The sequence below is a fragment of the Poecile atricapillus genome, chromosome 2 (assembly GCF_030490865.1).
Source record: "Poecile atricapillus isolate bPoeAtr1 chromosome 2, bPoeAtr1.hap1, whole genome shotgun sequence".
NCBI classification, from domain to species: Eukaryota; Metazoa; Chordata; class Aves; order Passeriformes; family Paridae; genus Poecile; species Poecile atricapillus.
The window spans coordinates 140787994-140807981 of record NC_081250.1 but is presented as its reverse complement, the minus strand read 5'-3'; the positions used below and the strand labels follow the sequence as shown (position 1 = coordinate 140807981).

The 19988-nt window shown below is 39.4% G+C and overlaps 1 protein-coding gene across 1 annotated transcript in view; it reads right to left on the bottom strand.

The window, feature by feature from the left end:
• The window catches only part of COL14A1 (collagen type XIV alpha 1 chain), a 118794-nt gene that overhangs the window by 82827 nt on the left and 15979 nt on the right, over positions 1-19988 (bottom strand). Inside the window, exons 6-7 of the mRNA XM_058830316.1 lie at positions 1688-1843; positions 888-1007 (exon numbers count right to left, since the gene is read on the bottom strand). Coding sequence (XP_058686299.1) covers positions 888-1007; positions 1688-1843 — 276 coding nt within the window. The remainder of the gene's footprint in view (positions 1-887; positions 1008-1687; positions 1844-19988) is intronic.

Here is a 19988-nt window from a genome sequence, read left to right as displayed (position 1 = left end):
CTGATTTTAATAAATGCTAATTATTTAAAAGGAAAGAAGAACAATAGCTCCAGGATGAACTTACACATCACAATGAGATCTTATCTGAAAACTCTTAAGTCTCCCACAGTTAGTTTCTAACTCATTTTCTTCTAACATCCATAAAAAATAATCATGATAATTTACTACTTCCTACCACCGAGTAATCTCACTCCTAGAATCATACTAGAGTCTTCTGTCCTTTGTCCCTCTGCAATCACTCCTTCTACCAAAATAAAGAATGTTGCTCATTGTTTCTCCGGTTCCTTACCCGCCAGAAAAAAAAAAAAATAAAATAAAGGCAGCAATTTACTTAAAGCCATGTCTGGGTCTTTGGATATATCATTCCAACATTACTAACTGCTGCTTTGATGGCACTGGAATTGTATTCAGAAACTGTATTTTTCCCAGACTGTCAGGCATCCCCCCTTTATCCATCACTAAGTATCTCTGGGGCCGCAGTGCTTTAACTGCTAAAAGGTCAATGGAAATCTAAAAGCCCTGGGTGGTCATTTGTAAAGCTACTATTACCAGTTGTCAAATACTGAAACAACATTCTTTCCTTCTCCAGAACAAAGCCCTGTGCATGAACATTACAAATGGATTTTACATTTTCTTCCCAGCAGGTAAAAGATCTGACTTCCATCACAGAGAGTTAGGTAACTTTGTTTTATGAGACCCTGTCCCGATTCCCAGTGAAGTCAATGGACAGGCACTTCAGAAAAGACATAACTGACACTGGATAAAGCCATTGGCAAGCTGCAAAATCCCTATCCTTTTTACCCTCCATAATAAGCACTGACACTTCTTGGGCTGTGCAGCAGAATATGCTTTTTAATAAAAGGGAAAAGCCAAAACATACACAGTACCTGTTAAAGTATTCCCTCCCTTATACGGTAGATTCCGGACCGCATCCAAAACAGCATCCTTTGTGCCATAGGCATTCAAGTGCCATTCAATTCGGGGATCACCACTGTACTGTGCAAGACCTAAAGAACCAGGAATGAAGGTAATCCATCAGACAATAAAGTGGGGTTTTTTTCATGTATACTTTATGTACTTGGTTACCAGTACCTTACCAATTAGTTTACTGCAAGTAGGTTTACTACCATACTAGAAAAACTGCATTGGTTAACAACAAAAACTAGTATGAACATGTTCTGGGTGACAGCTCCTCAATTAACTTTCAAGGCCTTTTATTCAAGTGCTAATTAAATGAAAAGCAAAGAAATACAAAATGTTTTCAGAGTTATTAACGTTGCAAGATTTTTTTTAAAGAACAATTTTATTTAATGTAAAGTAGAAGATCAGAAATATAACATTTCAGCCAGTTTAAAGCACAAGAAAAGCCATCCATTGGCACATTCTGCCTGCAAAAATTAAACTGCAAGTGTTTGAGACTAATGCTGACTGAAATCAGTAAAACTGTTTCCACTGTTTTTATTTTTCCACTGACATTGCATTAGGGTTAATGAAGTTGAGGATACAGTAAACTGTGAGGAATTAATACTACAAACATTCCAGCAGCCTTCCTCTGATGATAGAAGTGCTAGTGCTAGATGAGGATGAATCTTGCACAAAAACAGTAACATCAATCTGTTAACTATCCTGAAATAATAACATCTTCACATTGCTACAGAAATATTAGGAAAAAAGTGTGGCACCTTACCTACTCTTGTTTTCTCAGATCCCACATTGAAAGCAGAAACTAGGTTTTCCAGGAACAGTCGAACGAGCCTGAAATTGAATCTGCCAATACTCCAAGAACCATCTACTAGTATCACAATATCTGCAATTGCTGGAGTTTTACAGGTAAACAGGCTCCCTGTAAATCATTAAAATTAAATCAATATTATTAACTCAACAATAAAATTGTAATTCAATAAATATATGCCTTCCTCCTCCCACCAAGCTTGGTAATTAAAGCTTTCTTCCACAGTCAGTGAGAAAAAAGCAAAATGACCAAATGTGCCTGTTCTAGTTTCAGTTATAAAACAGTCTGGCCATTATTTACTTCAGTTCTTTCATTAAAATGTTCAAAATTACTTTTGGGAGACCTATGAAAAGAAACCTTTCTTCTAAAAATCCTTGAGAAAGAAAAAATTAACTGCCATATAGCACAACTGAACCAAGAGTTCATTTCCATTCCCAATGCACATATACAATTTCAGTCCCCATACACAGTGCATGACACGTAGCCTTAGGCACAGACAATGCAGAGAGAGCTACCTAGAGATGCAGACATATAAAACAGTTATCAAGGCCCCTTTCACAGTCAACAGGGAAAACCAGGTGTTTCTATACATCTCAAAAGCCCCATAGAAAACCACCAGGCACCACTGTAGACTTGTAAATCCAGAAGTGAATCTCACTCCTGGGAGCTGAGCAAAACTGAAGGCCAATTGAATATGCTGTATTACACCTAAGTAGGAGGCACTCAATACAGCAGAAGTAAAATGCAAAGGCCTCAGATTCAAATTCACTGTCTCTATGAGAACTGGCATGAGAATGAAGCTTTGGTCTTACAGATCTATGGAAAACAGAAAAATACTAAAGCATTAAAAAAAACCAAAAACAAACTAAACAACAGAAAAGATCTGATGAGAATTAGCAGAAGTGCATATTAATGGTCTCTAAGGTTTAACTAAACACTGGGAAAATCAAAGGAAGGGAAGTAGTGATTAGACACAAATTGCACTATAAGCCAACTGAGAAGCCTAAACAGAAGTGCCACATCCAGTTTGAGAAAATGCCAGGAAGAGAAGAAAGGGAAGGGAAGAGGTTTTCAGAACCTCAGACAGAGTTGCCATATTCCACAGAAGCAGATGTGTGACTGTACAATTAAGGTTGCTGAAACAGTGGACTCATATTGCAGGGAAGGAAATAAAGGAATGATGCTAGACAGGTATAAGAAATGAGAGCTTATGTTTGAAGTACAAAAATACAAACTCCCCACCAGCTTCACTATAGAATAAGGAGGGAAGTAGGAAAGACAAAGCAAATCAGGTTTAGTAGAATAGATATGATGCATGACAAACCATTTAGGGATGAAAATCATATCCCTCAAGACAGTAAAAAACAAACACAGATTAGTGAATTAAGCTGAAGCCCAGCTTTTATCATCATTTTTGTCAGGATCCACTGTATAAGTTAGTTCACAAAGAATACTAACAGTTCAACATGGTGCTAATAGGAATCACCAAGTACACTGCCAGAAATAAACTGATTTGAGCAGAGATGTTCAGCAAATAAAAGAAGTTAAGTCAGTGAGAAATTATGTAAAAGGTGTTTGCATTAGCTCCCAAGAAATTCTCCTGATACACAGAGAAAATAAAACACATGGTTAGCAATTTTAAACTTTTACAACATATTATTAATGACAATTTTCATTAAATACAAAACCATAATTTCACAGGCAAACCAATCTGATGTGCAGAAGTTCAATTGGTAATAAAAAAGGGTTAGATTCATACTGTAGTGAAAATCCACTGAGCATTAAGCCCTATCCATAAAGTTACAGTTAATGTCTTAAACGTGTACTACAAATGTTTTTAGAAGAAGAGGGAACATTTCCTACGTGCAGCTAGCAGTGCAAAATAAGTTCTAAACACATGACAAAAATTCCACTTACAAAGATGCCAAAGCAAATATTTTATTTTAGCTTTTACAGTACAAGACAACACTATTTGAATTGGCAACACATTTTAATGTATTGACACTGGGGAACATTTAGTAAGCATCAGAAAAATGATCTTAAATTGGAACATAAATCCAAAAGAGGTCCAAATCTTTATGTCACTGAAGTCAACAGAAAAACCTCCCTTGATTTCAGTGGGAATGGAATCTGTTTTGTGACTTAATAGGAATCTACTAGTCATGGCAAAATTAATGTTTTAAGTATCTTTGCCAAATAAACTTCCTGTTGATCAGTCTGCATTGCCTGCAGTATCTGTCTTCCATCAACACGCAGTTCAGCTGTGCCATTCTCACACTGGCCATGACTAGCATTGCAAGCTTCAAAAAAGCTACTGGCAATGTAAAATGCTACTCAACACCAGTAAGAATGAAAGCACAGGACCCCTGATTCACATCCAAGCAGCTGTACAATAGCACAGATGCACCTTTTCAGTGTTATCCCAGCAGTTTAATCATACAGCCCAAACAGGATTTGTGTGGTTGTATTTTCCTTCTCTACTTATACAACCTTGTGCTGAGCATGAAACCCAGTTATTACCCTTGGTAATATTTCATATCATTTCACATCAACAAGTTTTGCCTATAAGCCTTCTTTAATCCTATAGTGATGGCTTTGTAGTGAAAGCTTTTATCAGTTTTGGTAAATCCGTTCAGTGAAGCAAAATCCAAAGAATAAAGAAAACAATAACGACATTCCTTTCAATGTTTTATTTCCACATCATCAATCAATGCAAATAGTATAATTCAATTATTTTTTTGTTAAAGAAACTTGTGATTTGATCCAAGATTGTACTGCAAGGTCACAGTGTGAAAATTTGTTTCATTCTTCGTAGGTAGGAGATACTTGTTGCATCTTTTCTGCATAAAACATTTAGGTTTTGTTACTTCTGTACACCCACTATTTTGCTTATGCTTTCTCCTTGTTGTACTTAATAGAATTGCAGAAAGTTCCCTAAAAGGGAATAAACAACAGTGAGATATTAAACAGAATAACGCAATGATAGAATCTTTAAAACCTGATAGGAACAAAAACACCATGACATCCTAGTTAATAATTAGTCTAAAAGACACAGTGTGTAGTAAATAATTTCTGCACCCCACTGTGCTTAGTTTCCATTGCCAGTTCTTGAAAATGTCTTTTTCAATAGTCTTTCCATACAATCATACATGATCATGAATTCCTGTGGGGTTTGAGGGCAATTCTGAACATTTCAAGTATCTACATAACTTTAATAGGCAATTTTCCCAACAACCTTTCTTAAAGGAGAACGATAGCATATCATTCTATATAATAAACCTTTGAAAACTCAGTTTTTTAGTCTACTACAAGGTTCAGCAGTGTGATCAGGTTCAATAGTGTGCTTATTTCCCTTTTACTCAGTCATCTAGAAAAGAGTAGTGAGAGAGAAGGTCCCACTTCCCTCTGAATTATACAATACTCACCAATTTCAAAAGTAGGACAGCAGGGAAGAGGCCAGTTACCAAATTTTGTACCATGTTTCCTAACGTTATATAGAAACCATAATTCCAATTCAAGTGCTGCATTCCACAACAAACAGTAACAAAGCCTGTGATCTTTAGGTAAGTAAAAACAACAGAATTGCACAAATTGTAAAGTCAGAATAACAACCTATATATTTTACACCAGCAACTGTCTTCAGTTGCTTCACTTACAATTGGTGGAGAATTCTTATAGAGAGAAAGCATAATATTAACGTTTTTTCTGTAGCAAATTTGCAATCTTCCTAGCACTACTTGGCAGAAGGAACTTGCCACTCTGCCAGAAAGCTGAGGAGGTAGGGACTCTGTCTGCCCATTTCTGCTTTTCACAGAAGAAGGCACAGGCTCAAAATTTCACCTCCAAAGGCACCAACATATAGTGAAAGGCTTCCATCAATGTTTTAGGGTGAGGTATTTGCACAAAACCTGCTTCAGTACCACCAAAAGTCAAATCACCAGGAAGAATTTTGATTTGTTTCAGGGAATTTTTTCAAAGAGCCAGTGTTGAAAGAGTTCTGCATCTGCCAAACAAAGTTTTCTGGTTTTGATTCCCCAAGCCCCCAGACACCGAAGGTGATTTGCTGGCACTTCCAATATGCAAGTGTTACACCACTCTCAAGACCATGTCAAAACTGGCTGAGAGTGAAGCCAATGATGGCAACGCTGAAAGAAAGAGCCAGATAGAATTTTCTGGGATAGAGGGAGTGTTATTGGAGCCAGAAAAACAGGACTCTTGAGTCATCCCATGAAGGGAATGGAGTGTAGAGAGAGACTTGAGAGAAGCTCTGGCAGTGTGGGGGCTGTGCAGAGCACAGCAGGCTTGACAAGCTCCTGGAAACACTGAGCACCTCTGCGCACTCCCTGCCTGCCGCTGCTCTTCCACACACATGTTGTGAACAAGTGAGCAACGGTAAAAACAGAAGTTACAGCAAAAAAATTCACAAGACTTGCTCACAAAGAAAAACTAAACTATGATTTTTAATCTAGAATGGGGTTCTTTGACTCTTGGAGTTAACACCACTACTCTTTGAAAGTTCCTTGAAAGGCAAAGGGAGAAGCAGCAAATACAGGCACTGTCACACGGGAGGACTCAATGCTTTAGACAAGCCAGCTCAATTTGCATGCAGTTATGATATGTTTTACAGAAACATATTTGATATTTTGCCTCCCCTTCATATGAAACTCTGTTCTCATTTTCAAGAGCCAAAACACACACTTCTTCTGCTAGAAGTTAAGACTATAATTCTTTCTGAGCCTGCAATATGTTGTTTCCTTTCTTACTCCCTGTCACAGTAGAAAGTCAAATAATATATGTGAAAGGAGAGAAAAAAAGTTCAAGCAAAGGTCAATAATAATAATACAGTATGAATAGCAGACTTGTTCATGGGATAACAAAGCACAAAAGGCAAGAAGCTTGATAACAGCAGTGAGTGAAAAATACCTTGTGAATAAAGCATGAATGACAGAGAACAGCCAGTCCTCCACAGCAATTGACAGCACCACGCTGAGCAGAACCACCACTGAGGACAAGGGTAATGTAAACCCATATCAGCAAAATGTAACATCCTTTTTTTAAAAAGGGTTTAAAAATTTAAGGGACGTGAGGCAGTGTCCAGCTCCAAAATTCAGCAACTCACTAGTCCACGCTTCTGACATTGATATTATTTTTCTGTGCTGATGATATCATCCTTGCACTTGGACCTCAGTTTAACACATCCCATATGTCAGGCCTATGGACCAGACAAATGCATATAACATAACTGCTGTTCTTTAAACTAGATCCAACCACGGCTTGAATTTGAAGAACTCAAATGTTGGAACATTAGGTTTAAAGAGCAGCCCAAAAAGGTTAGAAGTTTGTCCCTGGTCCCTAGGAAAAAAAGAAAAAGCAGACAGCCCTTTTCCATGTGCCTTATTCCTATCCAGGAAACTAATATAGCCCAACTGGCAAGCCTACAAATTTGTTATTTGGTGGAGTTGGACTATTAAGATTTACTGAATGTGTTGTGTCTAATCATGTCACATTGGACTCTGAATAATGTAGTCAAAAAATATTCTGCTTCCAAAAAGTATGCAGCAGTTACTAAGTACTATTTATAGCATACCTTCTGAATTTAAGGCCACAAAATTAATCAAAGCACTAGTTGATAACACATTAATTGCCTATATATACTGGTGATAATTCTCAAGTATGAGAGAAAGAAGCATAGAGCCATTTTCTTCACACTTTTCCACACACACTCAATGACAGTTGTATTTCTGTAGTAAGTAGCCACTAGTTTAGAAAAACTTATAGAACTTTCTTTCTAAATCTGAACTTTTTAATTTGAGAGACAAAAATAACTGTGGAAGAAAGTGCTGATGTCTCCTTACAGACCATTGTTGATTGATAGCACTGAAGAACACAATGTCTGCAGCAGCTTACCAAAAAGCAACACTAACCACTCCTGGTCTGTGTACCTAGATAGAAAAATATGTTTTTAAATCCCTAGAATTTAAATTGAGAGTTTAAAACATTTGTTACAATTTCTCTTCCAACAGGCAACATGTCAACACAGAACAAAGGATAATGCTGAAGTCTTTCCTAAACCTGAAGCCCAGCCTGGTAATATACTGTGTCCATTTAGCCACAATTTACACTGAAGATGATCTGCAATCCTCCTGTAGAGTACATGAAACCTAAGAAACTCTTCTGCAGATTATAGTGATAACTCTCTACCTCTCTTTCCTCTCAGTACTGCCTCTGAGTGCATGAATGTTTTAAATGAAACAGCTGTCTCAAGGTCTAAATTACTTTTCAAGACAGAAAAGTGTAATTTTTACTAATGAGATCATACTTACCCACCATTCCTATGTAAAAAATATGCCAGGATTTAAAAGGCTTATTTCTCCTATTTCTTTAGTAAGGTATGAAATCCTTGACAGTTTTCTTTGGCTGTCTAGAAGACAGTTAATCATGGCACTTCAGGCAAAAGTGGTACTCAGAAATCCTCAATATTAATTAAGGAGTATGTCTAAATCCCTCTAAACCATGGCAGAGAACTGGTCTGTGCCTGAGCTTGTAACACAACAGGTAAAGTAACGGGAAGGAGCCTGCTGAGAGAACAGTCTGCATACTTACAAAAGTAATTAACACAGAAATAATTAAAAACTAGTTGAAGCAAACTGCTGGAGCATAGTTAAATTACAGCTCAGCATTACAGATCTGAATATATATGATATTATGGACAATGTGTCTGGAAACAAAAAGGATGGTGTAATACAATTACAGTGCAAAAGGCTTCCAAATTTGAGGCCCTATATTAACTTCATGCAGTTCTTGAAATATTTTCATAATGTAACCAGTGTATATGCTTCTATAAATACAAATTTGCAGTGATCTTCAGAAGCATTGCTAATTTAGGATGTCATGTATCAATCTACAAAAACTCAGGATGAAATTTGTGCCCTCTTGAATGCAGCAATTCTTCCATTCTCTAACTAGCAGAGATGTCTGAGTGAATACTGAACTCTGAGAAATCTCAGCTCCCAGAATTACAGGGTACTGGAGGTGAGAAGGGCATTCTTGAGTTTAGTCAAACTGCCCTAATCAAAGCAGGAGCAACAACAGCAGATTGCTCTGGGCTGTGTCCAGTCAGGTTAAAGAGTCTCCAAGATAAAGACTCCACAGCTGGAGTAACCCACTCCAGTGTTTTACCATTCTCATAGCAAAATAAGTGTTTTCCTCTATTAAATATAATTTATAGTTAGTTTGTATCTGCTGCCTCTTGTCTTTTGGCTGGACATCACTGAGAAGAATCTCTGCCTTCTTTACTCATTCCAGAGTGTAATTTTGCACTTAGGAAAGATATCTCTCAAACACACTGTCCTCCAAGCTGAACAGTCCACTTGTCTCAGCCTCTCCACTTATGAAAGATGCTCCAAACCTTTAATCATCTCCGTGGCTTTTCAATGGACTCTTTTCAGTAAGTCCATATCTTTCTTCTACTGGGAAGCCATCCCAGCACCAGACACAGAATTCCACATGTGGCTTCAACAAGGCTGGGCCGAGGGGAAAAATCACCTTCACCTACCTGCTAACTTCCTCCCAGTGTAGCCCAGAAGGCTGTTTGCCTCCATTGTGACACGTGTCTATTGCCAGCTCGTGGTCACCTGAGTCCCAGGGCTTTTTCTGCCAAGCTCCATGCAGCCAGCTGGCCACCAACATAGCCTAGGGCTATTCCTCCTCAGGACTCTGTGCTTCCCCTTGCTGATCTGACACTGCTTGACACCACTGCCCTGCCTATGCATGAGCTAAATTTGGATGTTGAGGTTGAAAGGTCTTGAGGGTATGGAGAGATGAGATATGAGTGGTTTTTCACAGGCCAAAGGAGCCACCGTCCCTGTGGTGGATCTTGTTGCATTGTGCTCACAATTTAGTTTCCCTTTATCATACTAGAAAGATCAATGCAAAAGACCAGAAATTTTAGCCCACATTTTTAACCACATAAACAAATCGAACCCAAGCAAAGACCCTGTTGACATGAGCTTTACTTCTAAAATAGCAGCCCTAATTCTGCTAACTTTCCTGCATAAATGGAAACTAAATATACTCAGGCACCAAGCTGGTGCTGGTGTTCGACAGAAGCTCCTTTGAGTATTCCAGAAGGGCAGAGTACAAGAACATCACATCTCTGGAGATTAATGAGCCAAAGGCACACACACCAAACTCAGCAGTCAGATAAGGAAACAGGACTCCCTGTATGCAGAGTAGTATGATCAGAACAGCCAGACAGGTGAGAACACCTCTGAGGTACCCCACAGACAGGTAAGTTCCATTTTAGCTACCACCTGGCATCTTCTAACCAAGGGACATATCAGCTGTAACATCAAGGCTCACTCAGCACACAGGGCAGCAGGAAAAGGGTGCTGACCATGAGACAGAACAGAGACAGAGTCCTGCATCAACAGATCCAGAATGGACATGAAGACCTCAGAGCATGCAGTGAGGATGAAATTATCCTGAAATCTTCCCTCCTCAGTACAAGCTCATGCTTGCTGTTTAGCAACAGATGAATAAGATTGACTATGAAACAAAACTTACAGTTGTTTTCAGGGCCATCCCACAGTCCCTTAAAAACAGATACCAAAACTTTAACCTTTCTCTCCCATTTTGCTGACCATAGTATAAAGCAAAGAAGATTATTCATCAGGATATGCAAATCCATGATGCTTTGATGATGAATGCATCAATCCATTATGATTACAGACTCCTACAAGAGGTCCTCGGTCTTGCATTTCAATCTTTACAATACATGTGTCTGCTACCAACTTCCCCAAAGCTTTTTTTGGTTCTTCTTTCAAGGTTGCCATACAAGTTTTAAGAAGTGGCCCAGAGTTTCAACTTGTTACTATGTGGCTTTTGTGTTATATCAAAGACAAGCATCACTCATGACATACCAAGGTGTTAACTGTTAACCTAGAATATACATAGTCCTGATCAAGCCTACAGACTTCAGACTGTATTCATGATGCCAGCATCTTCATGATGAAGAGCTGCTAAGGAATGTCTCAGCAGGGCAGTAATCAAAGTGTTTCAATAATGAAACATGTCAACACAGACCCTGCATCTGACTTATGGGAACATCTCTTGCTGCCAGAAGAATCCAGCCATGCCAGGGCACTGTTGATTGGATGGATACTCAAGAGCTAATGACTTGAAGAGATGAAAATCAGTCTAAAGATAATGAAAGGCCATTCATTCAGCTGAGCTTCTATTAATCCATCATTCAAGAATGTGAGCAGCAGCCTCCCACTTCAACTAAGAATAAATTGCACAAAAAAAGGTCATTGCCCTAGGGAAAGCTACCAAAGGGAAAAAAGAGGCCAAACAAGTTTTCTGCTGGTAATAGTTCAGATTTATGAAGCATTATACATATTTACTGTGCAGAGATATGAGGAGAAACATAATCCAAGTGTTGTGAATATGAGGATAAGCATATTTTAACTCAGATTGTCAATCTCAGTGGTTCTGATATCTGGAGTTGATTCATTTTATGAAAAAAATGAAACTTCCATTTAGGTCAAAGATAGGCTAAGTCTCTTTTCCTGCTCAGAGAGTAGAAAGAGAGCTAGGAAGTTGTTATTTTTCCAAACTGCAGATTCTCTAGATATCGATGTCAACACTGTGTCTATACTTCAATGAAGCAGATGCATTCAAGGAGAGTTCCTAGGAAGGGACATTTTAGATGACAGAAAGGCAATGTCACCAATCTCCAGCTTCTACCTGGCCAGGAACTTATGAGAGGTGATACACAACCTTAACCAGATATTAATATACTGACAGGAAGAAATGCATTCCCTCCTACAGAAAAGCAGAGCCAGGAGATAAGGGTAATGGGTATCTGGTTAAGAATGGAGACTGGTCATCATTTCTAATGCCAAGCTTTATATTTTCAGAATAAAGCAAGGGTTTGTCATCTGGAATATACAAATTGAAGAAGACATCCAGCAACCTCCAAATTAATACTCACCCAGGCTAATGGAAACAAATAAAATTTTACAATTATCCAGAACAGACAAGGCAGTTACAAACACATAAGAGAGACTTCTTAATGTTAAAAATCAACCCCTTGCTCCCAGTCTCTCTTCCTCTCTCTCTCTTCTCTTCCCTAGGATTTCTCCTGTCAGGATCAAAGTGTACAACTCAACATGATGCCCAGCTCCAGGCATCACAGAAATTTCGAGGTCTTCAGTTTCAGGCTTGCTGTCTCAAAAGTGTATTTTTCACTTATTCAGATTATGTGAACACACCTGTGTGCTATTTAATTTGGCCAGATGGCAAATGTAAATGCTGCAGTCTCTAAATGTAGCTTGCTTAGCTTTCTTCAAAGCAACTATCAAATTATGGCAAAGGAAAAGCACTTAAGAATTCTGTCCATGTCAGTGCTGATACTTCCCATCACTTCAGTCATGTGAGCCAGGAAGGAGTCTTCCAAATTACCCTAGCGAGGTCCACAGAAGTACTGCCATTGCAGAATGAAATCCAAGTTACAAGTAATACTCAGAGGACACAAAAGCTATTTCCTTCAGAGAAATCCTTATGATGAGTTCCTGGAATAAGCACTGATCATCCACAGCACAACGAGCTTAACTTTCTGTAAAGAGGAGTTTACCAAAGAGCCTTGCGTCAGAGTCCTCCTGTAAGTCCTGAGTGTTTAACAAGGAATTTCTGATATACAAAGCTCTGCATGGCAGCTCACAGGTTTATAGTCTAGCTTGGAAACCTAATGGATGTCTCTCCTCAAATTCTACCTTCTGAAAAGCACAGAAACCAACATGGCCTGGGTGGAGCATCCTAAGTTCACATTTCAAAGAGAGCAATGGTATATTCTGACAGGTCTACATCTCCTTATTGTAACAGATATTTTCATCACCTGAAGCTGAAAGAGAAAATGAGAAGTCCCAGAGAAACACAGAAAGCCATGCCATTTGGCACAAATTAAAAAACAACCACTACCAAAAAACCCCATGCTCTGATGACCTAACATGGATGGGGACAGGATTGCTGGGCAGGTTCTGTGTGGGGCCCAGTGCAGACATCTTTTAGCACACATCAGTATGGTGATCTAACCACCACTGAAACCACTGAGACCACTGGCTGTAGGCTTTTAAATGACAGTCCTATTGGCAAAGTTAAGATGGTCAGGTGCTGCTTGCACTAGAGAAAGCTGAGATAGGAGACATCTTGGATTCTCTGTTTGGGCTAAGGTTGGGCAGAACAAAGCCAGCTGAGTCCAAAGCCAAGGTGACAGAATCTGAAACCAAAATCAGGTCTACAAAATACTGTCTGGGCTAAGCAACCTCAGAGTGATCAGAAGAGCATGGTGAAAGGAACATAATAACAAATGCCTGCCAAAGCTTTGTGGTGGTCCAAAATGTTCTAATAGTGCTGAAGAATGGTCCAAGCATTACCCAGTCTTCTCAAGGGAGGCCTCCCAGGGTGCTACTCCCCTTGAAGAAGCATAGAAAATAGATTCATTTCTATGTTCATATTATTTTTAGTTTATTAGTAAATGCTAGAACAAGCAGGTATACACCACACACACAAGAGCTACTGACAATCAAGTCATTCGCATGTCACTGCAAATGTCACTGCAAATGTCAGGACAAATGCCACTCAGTGCTGAAAGGCAGCTTTTGCTAAAGACTACAAACATATTTACCAAGATGGTAAACACAGAACTGAAAAGCAAACCAAAAAAGAATCCTGAAGTAACAGCCTAGATAGAGCACATGTCCTCAGGTGTGAGGCAGCTAAGGACAGTAGATGTGCATCCTGTTTCATCCATGACAAGGCAATACTCCCTACAGACACTGCAAAGGTGAAATATTAGCCTCAGTATTATGCATAGATATCTTTTAGGGCAATGTAGGCAGTAGCCTAGAATGTAGATAAATGCAATGAATAGCTCTAAACTCACTATATTTTCTGATGCAGATTTTCATTTACAAATGTCCAAAAATGAAACCTATCATATAAAAGTACTCCATACCGTTTAAATAATCTAACGTATCTCTGAAATAGGCAATTTTCCCATTTTGCAGCATCAAGAAACTGATGCTAAAGGCTAATGGCCAGGGTTGTCTCTACACTTTGGAATGGAGGATGAGGTAGATGTTGAGCTAGCTAGTTCTGAGCAGGGAAGTGCATTCACCAGGGAGTGCTGTACTGAATGGGATCACTGAACTGCTATTAGTTTTGGAGTAAACTTGGTTGCATCTAGCTCAAGCAACCCTTCAATATTGTACTGCACTGGAACAAAAGAAAACAAGAGGTATGCAGAAATTTTTTTCTCTCTTTTGCCTCTTGTGTAATTCCAGCATTGACCCAGAAACTAAATAATAAGTGCACAGGTTTCATCCTGCTTGCATCTTCTGAGATCAGTCACACATTTGGATAACTTGTTCTTACTTCATAACATGGTCTGTATGGTTCAGACTGGTGGGTCACAGCCGAGGGGATGCAGGATTGAGTACCTGGGGACTAGGTAGATCTAATTACAAGATCTAATAAGATATGTTTAGGAGAGGATCCAAAAAGCATTGAAAGGTAGTTTGGGGAAAAGCATGCATGGGAAAATAGAACAATAAAGGCATCAAGGGGACCAGTTCCATCTGCAGAAATGGCTGATTAGTACTCGCTTGGCCAAGCCCTGTGCTTGATCATCGCAGACCTATTGGGACTACGTGCTTAGTCTTGCTACTGGCTGGAGCTGGGGCACTGGGCTAAAGGGTTCAGTGGTCCCCAAAGCAAGACCAAAAAAATAGTATTTAAAGTGAAAGAGCTAAGTACTTTCCAACAGATTTTGCTTTTACGCTCAGATTGCAAAAGCAGAAAAATGTGCAAGAGCTGAGAAAAGACAAAGACTGTTTAGGAAGAACATTATGGCACTGGGGGAAAATGCCCACACAGCATAGTTATCATTTCTTTCTTCTGCTGCTCATAATCAAGACCTAAAGTGTCCTCCAGAAAGCTCAAGGAAACCCTGCTAGTAAATCAAATTATAGGTTGTGTAAAGACATAGTTAATGAGTTCCATAGCGCTGGAGTTCAGCAAGTAATAAAAAAATCATGACTAAAACCAACATTTGCAGTTACATTAGCCAGGATGAAGTGAGTAAAACTATGAAACACTGCCAATGAAGCAGAAGTTCAGAAGGTATTCATTCCTGTGGTTTAGTCAAATACCTCATAGCACTCATTTCACACTGTCTAGTAATACTTACTGAAGCATCTGACATTAACTAAACAGACAAGTTAATAAATTAGATAAATAGTCTCTTCTGCTGACTAGTGCCTTAATATACTTCTCTGTGGATTTTTCCTACTCTGCTTAAATAGTGCCACTCAACAGCTATAACATTATGAATGAATGTCAAAGCTCATTTGCATCAAAAGTAGTAGGAATGTTGAAAGAAGAATGCAAATCAGTATATCTTTTTAAGCTTACACGTCTCTCATTTCTACCACTATCAGAAGACTGATTCCACCTCACTCTAAGAGCTATTAAAATAGAAACCTCAGACAAGTACACCATAGCATTTTGAGGAAGGATATGCCTTTTGTGGTCTGATAGGTGCATAGCACTGAATGAAAAACACATTATGAAAAAAAAAATAATTCAGAAACATTTACATTGAAAGATTGTAGAAATAATTTAAATAATAACATCACTAATAATGTACAACACATCAGGAAGTTAAAAAAAAATATCAAAAACTATTCTACCACAAAACCATAATAACTTTGGATATATCTACACAGTTTTTACAGGCAACTGAGCACCGGCAGACCACACTTGCCCAAAAGAAACTGCAGGCATACTTATTGCTACTCAGCAGATAGGTATCACATGACAGATGACTTCAGGCCTCTTTCCAGAACACTTTATGATACTAAACCCTGAAAGTGCTAAAAACATGAAATTTAGTACAATATAACCAGAATCTCTTCTCTCTGCATCACTAAGTAGTGAATAAAAAAAAGCTGTGTCAGAGGTAGCTTTGACTAAATGAGCAGCTATTCTTCATTGCATTTATAACTTGTATATGCACATATCTGTGTGCATAATCACAATCATAATGATAATATTAGTAACAATGTTAAATTCATTAAAGGCCACTAATAATATGAAATTCTTTCAAAGGAAACCTACATTTCTCCTTACAGATAACTTTAACTTCTTCCTCAAAAAATTTTTAATTTAAATTACTATACAGTGCAGGACTACTGATCAAAGCACATGAAGTCACTATTTGCTGTTTTTAATATTAGTTCAGGTTATCTTACATACAGATAATGTAACCTGACATCTGCACCTAATGCCAAGGTATGGTATTACACAGCTCATTATATAGAGCATCTGCTTTTCTAACTCTAAAGCCCACTATGATTACTGTACCTTTTTTCACTCACCAAATATCTAAATTTTCCATTGCCAAGTTGTCCCTTCTATAATCACAGAACATAGATTACTTATAAATTCTCTGTCCTAAATTTCTACCTGCTTGTCCCAGTCTTCCACAATGTGAAACTCAGATCTAGCTTTTATTGTCAATCAATTTCTCCTAGAGATTTCTCTATATTCTGTTTGGGCAGGGTGGCAACACCCATTTTGTCAGAGCTTTCAGATGGCTTCCCACTAGCCCAGAGAGCTCAGCTAATATTCTACCAGTTTGGCTTCTAGCATGTGGTAAAGGTGACTCCCATCAGAAACAGGCACTTAAGGGATAGAAAAAGCTGCAGTTCCCCCAGGTATTTAACTCAGTGCCATATCACTGGATTTTCATAGAAATCACTGAAAAAACCACACCTGCCCCTAATGGACTTGCTCTGGGGTGAAACACAATTTTAATTTGCAAAGGTTGAACAAACTGCTGTGTTCTGTGCTGTGCAGTAAAGATCCCTGACCTCCCTAAGCAGTCATACTGTAGTAAACTTACTGTTCATTACACACACTTTACAATGAGAAAGTGACTACCATTGTGGTACACAAATCACAGTCTTTTATGGGAGCTTATTTCTCATTGTTTGAATGTCTACAGACTGTGTAAGGCTTATCCTGCAGCACCTGATTCAGAAGAGAAATCTGACTCATACATGTCCTGTGCTGTCCTAAATCATCTTGATTTGGGATTTTCATAAGGAGATTTCCAAACAGGACAGGTTAAAGACTGTGTAAATTCTTTACTCCAGTAAAGCACAAGTGGAGCACCTTTGGCATTGAGTGTTTGTGGCCAGGCTTGGCAGGATAAAGGCTGCAGGAGTGAAAAGAGGCCAAGTGTCCATGGACAGGTGACGGCACTTCTGGGAAAACATTTTTAAGAAAGGAAAAAGAAATGGACAGCAAAGAGTGAAGGAGAGTGAAAAAGAGTGCGAAACAGTAGACAGAACCACAAAGTCAGAGGAGAGTGTGCTCCATGGCAGAGCAGATATTTTCTGCAGCCTGTGGATGATGTACATGGAGAAGAAAGGTATCAGAAGAAAGGAATGGAAGAGAGAAACCACTACGCCCTGCTCACAACCTCTCAACACCCCTTTTGCACCACTGCTTCCTCTCTGAGGGACTTGGACTGAGTGTAGTTTGCAGTGATAACAAGGGAGGAGGAGAGGAGTCTGGGAGGAGGTCAAGCTGAGCCTGGGAAAATGGAAAGGAAAGCTGTTGTTTTAATGTTTGTCTCTTGTTTCCCACTACTCACATTAGCAAAATTTTTAACTGGCAAAAAAAAAAAAAAGTAAATCTTCCCCCCACTTGACTCTGTTTGCCTACCATGGCAACTGGTAAGCAATCTCCCTGTCTTTATCTCAACCTATGAACTCTTTCATTCCTGTTCTTCCTCTTTTCTCTCCCATCCTGCAGGGAAGAGGAATGAGCAAGCAGCTAGGTGGAAGTTTGGCTGGTAGCCTACACTAAGCCACCACACCTCTCAACTAACAGCCCCCGCCAATCAAGTCAACAGGCATGCAGATAAAACTGGCCTCAGTGTTTTGTTGTTTATATTGAAAGAGGCAGCTAAACCCAGTTCAGATACATGGAGAAATACTCTACAGAAAAAGATATAGTCGTATATTTGCCAGAAGATATAGTCAGAGCAGTGATTCTCCCCTCCCCAAAGGGATTTGATTAGAGAATCAGTCATAGAAGCTTTCTGAGAAACTGTAAAACATCTGAGAAGGCACAGAATGTATTAACCCCTGTTGCTGTACAGAAAAGAGCTTTGTACATGAGGGAGTTGGAGAGAAGCCAGGGTACAAGCACTCAAATATCAGTGCGTGCTGAAAGAAGCTGCATCTGTGAGCTTTTTCTCAACAGACAGAAAGAGAAAAGGCTTCTGACATTATTAATATGAGTGTGCACAGCAGTGATAAATCACTGCTCCGAAAAATGACAGGCTCTCAAAAATATAGAAAGGAGATTGAAGACTTGAAAGTAGTCATACAGAAAGTTTCTGGAAATAAAATATAAAGTGAACATTTGATGGTTGAGTGCTAGACATTAAGCCTGAATTAATTTGGCACCATGACATTACTGGATATACACTGGAGGTTTGCTTGAGATAAGAGCACAGTACTTACAGCAGAAAAGGAGTAAATCTTTTTAAACTACTCGAATGATTAGGACAGAATAGATGGGAAATTTTAATCTAGGTTGCTGGAGCTGCTTTACTAACAAGCCATACAAGCTGTTGAGAGAGTTCCATAAAGACAGAGGAAAACCCTCATAACAATTTAAGGACAGAAGAAGAAAGTAGATTTCGGAGTTTGGGAGAAGGCATTTACAGCTCCCAGCACTGCTCAGAGCCTTAGGCAGTTGGTAATTAAATAGCAGACAGCATACATATATATAAAACATAGTATACATACATACATGTATGTATATATACATAAATAAAACAAAGTATACATAAACAGTCCTGCAAACCACAGATGAAAATACGAGTGAAATGCTCTGGAACTACCTAGAATCATGAGTACAGGTATTTATATGTTGCATTTCTTAGGAAAGACCTGGTTTCTAGGAGCAGAAGTGTTAGGTGAAATCTTTGTCCCATGGAAATTGAAATTTCTGGGGTTTATTGTGTGACCTTGAAGAAGGTATATTAGCTAAGTATTTATAAACAGCAACTTTATACCATAATGTGCCTGTAGTGCCTTTCAGGAAAATCAGCAGGATACATAACATCATAATGCACAAACTGGAGCTTGTAATATTGAAAGAGTTCATACTCTTTTTTCATACTCACTGACAAGTACATTGATGCGCTTTATTAGTTTTGTCCCGAAACAATGATTGTGGATTTTCTGGTTTATTAATGCTAGTGAGCATAAGTCTGTAGCAAGTGGTAAAGATGCTCACAGAAGGCACCTCTTAACATCAAAACTTGACACTAATAACTGGGGAATTACGGTCCTCCTTCACTCAAGACAAGAGCAGAAACCACAGCCACTGACAATAGTAGTCTGGACAATGGTTGTTTGCAATTTATCTTATGGGCAAAGATGGCTCTTGTTCTCAGGTAGATATTATTCTACCTAACTCAACCTGACAGCCATCATAAAAGATTTTAAAAACTTTATACAGACACATTTGGTAACACCCTCAGTGACAACTGTCACAGACAACACCAAGCTTGGCATCACTGTTGATCTACTGGAGGGTGGGAGGGGTTTGCAGAGGAATCTGGACAGTCTGGAGTAATGGCCCAAAGTCAATGGTATGAGGTTCAACAAGGCCAGGCCCTGGGTCCTGCACTTGGGTCACAACCCCATGCCATCCTACAGGCTGGGGAACAGTGGCTGGAAAGCTGCCCTTGGAAAAGCACCTGGGGGTGCTGGTCAGCAGTGGTTGAACATGAGGCAGTGTGTGCCCAGGTGGCCAAGAAGGCCAGTGGCATCCTGGCCTGGATCAGGAACAGTGTGGCCAGCAGGAGCAGGGCAGGGATTGACCCCCTGTGCTCAGCACTGGTGAGGCCACACCTTGAGTGCTGTGTCCAGTTCTGGGCCCCTCACTACAAAAAGGACATTGAGAGGCTGGAGTGTGTCCAGAGAAGGGCAGTGGAGCTGGGGAAGGGTCTGGAGCACAGGTCAGATGAGGAGCAGCTGAGGGAGCTGGGGGTGTTTAGCCTGGAGAAAAGGAGGCTCAGGGGAGACCTTGTCATGCTCTACAACACCTGAATGAGGCTGTGGCCAGGTGGAGGTTGGGCTCTTCTAATAGGTAACAAGGGACAGGGCAA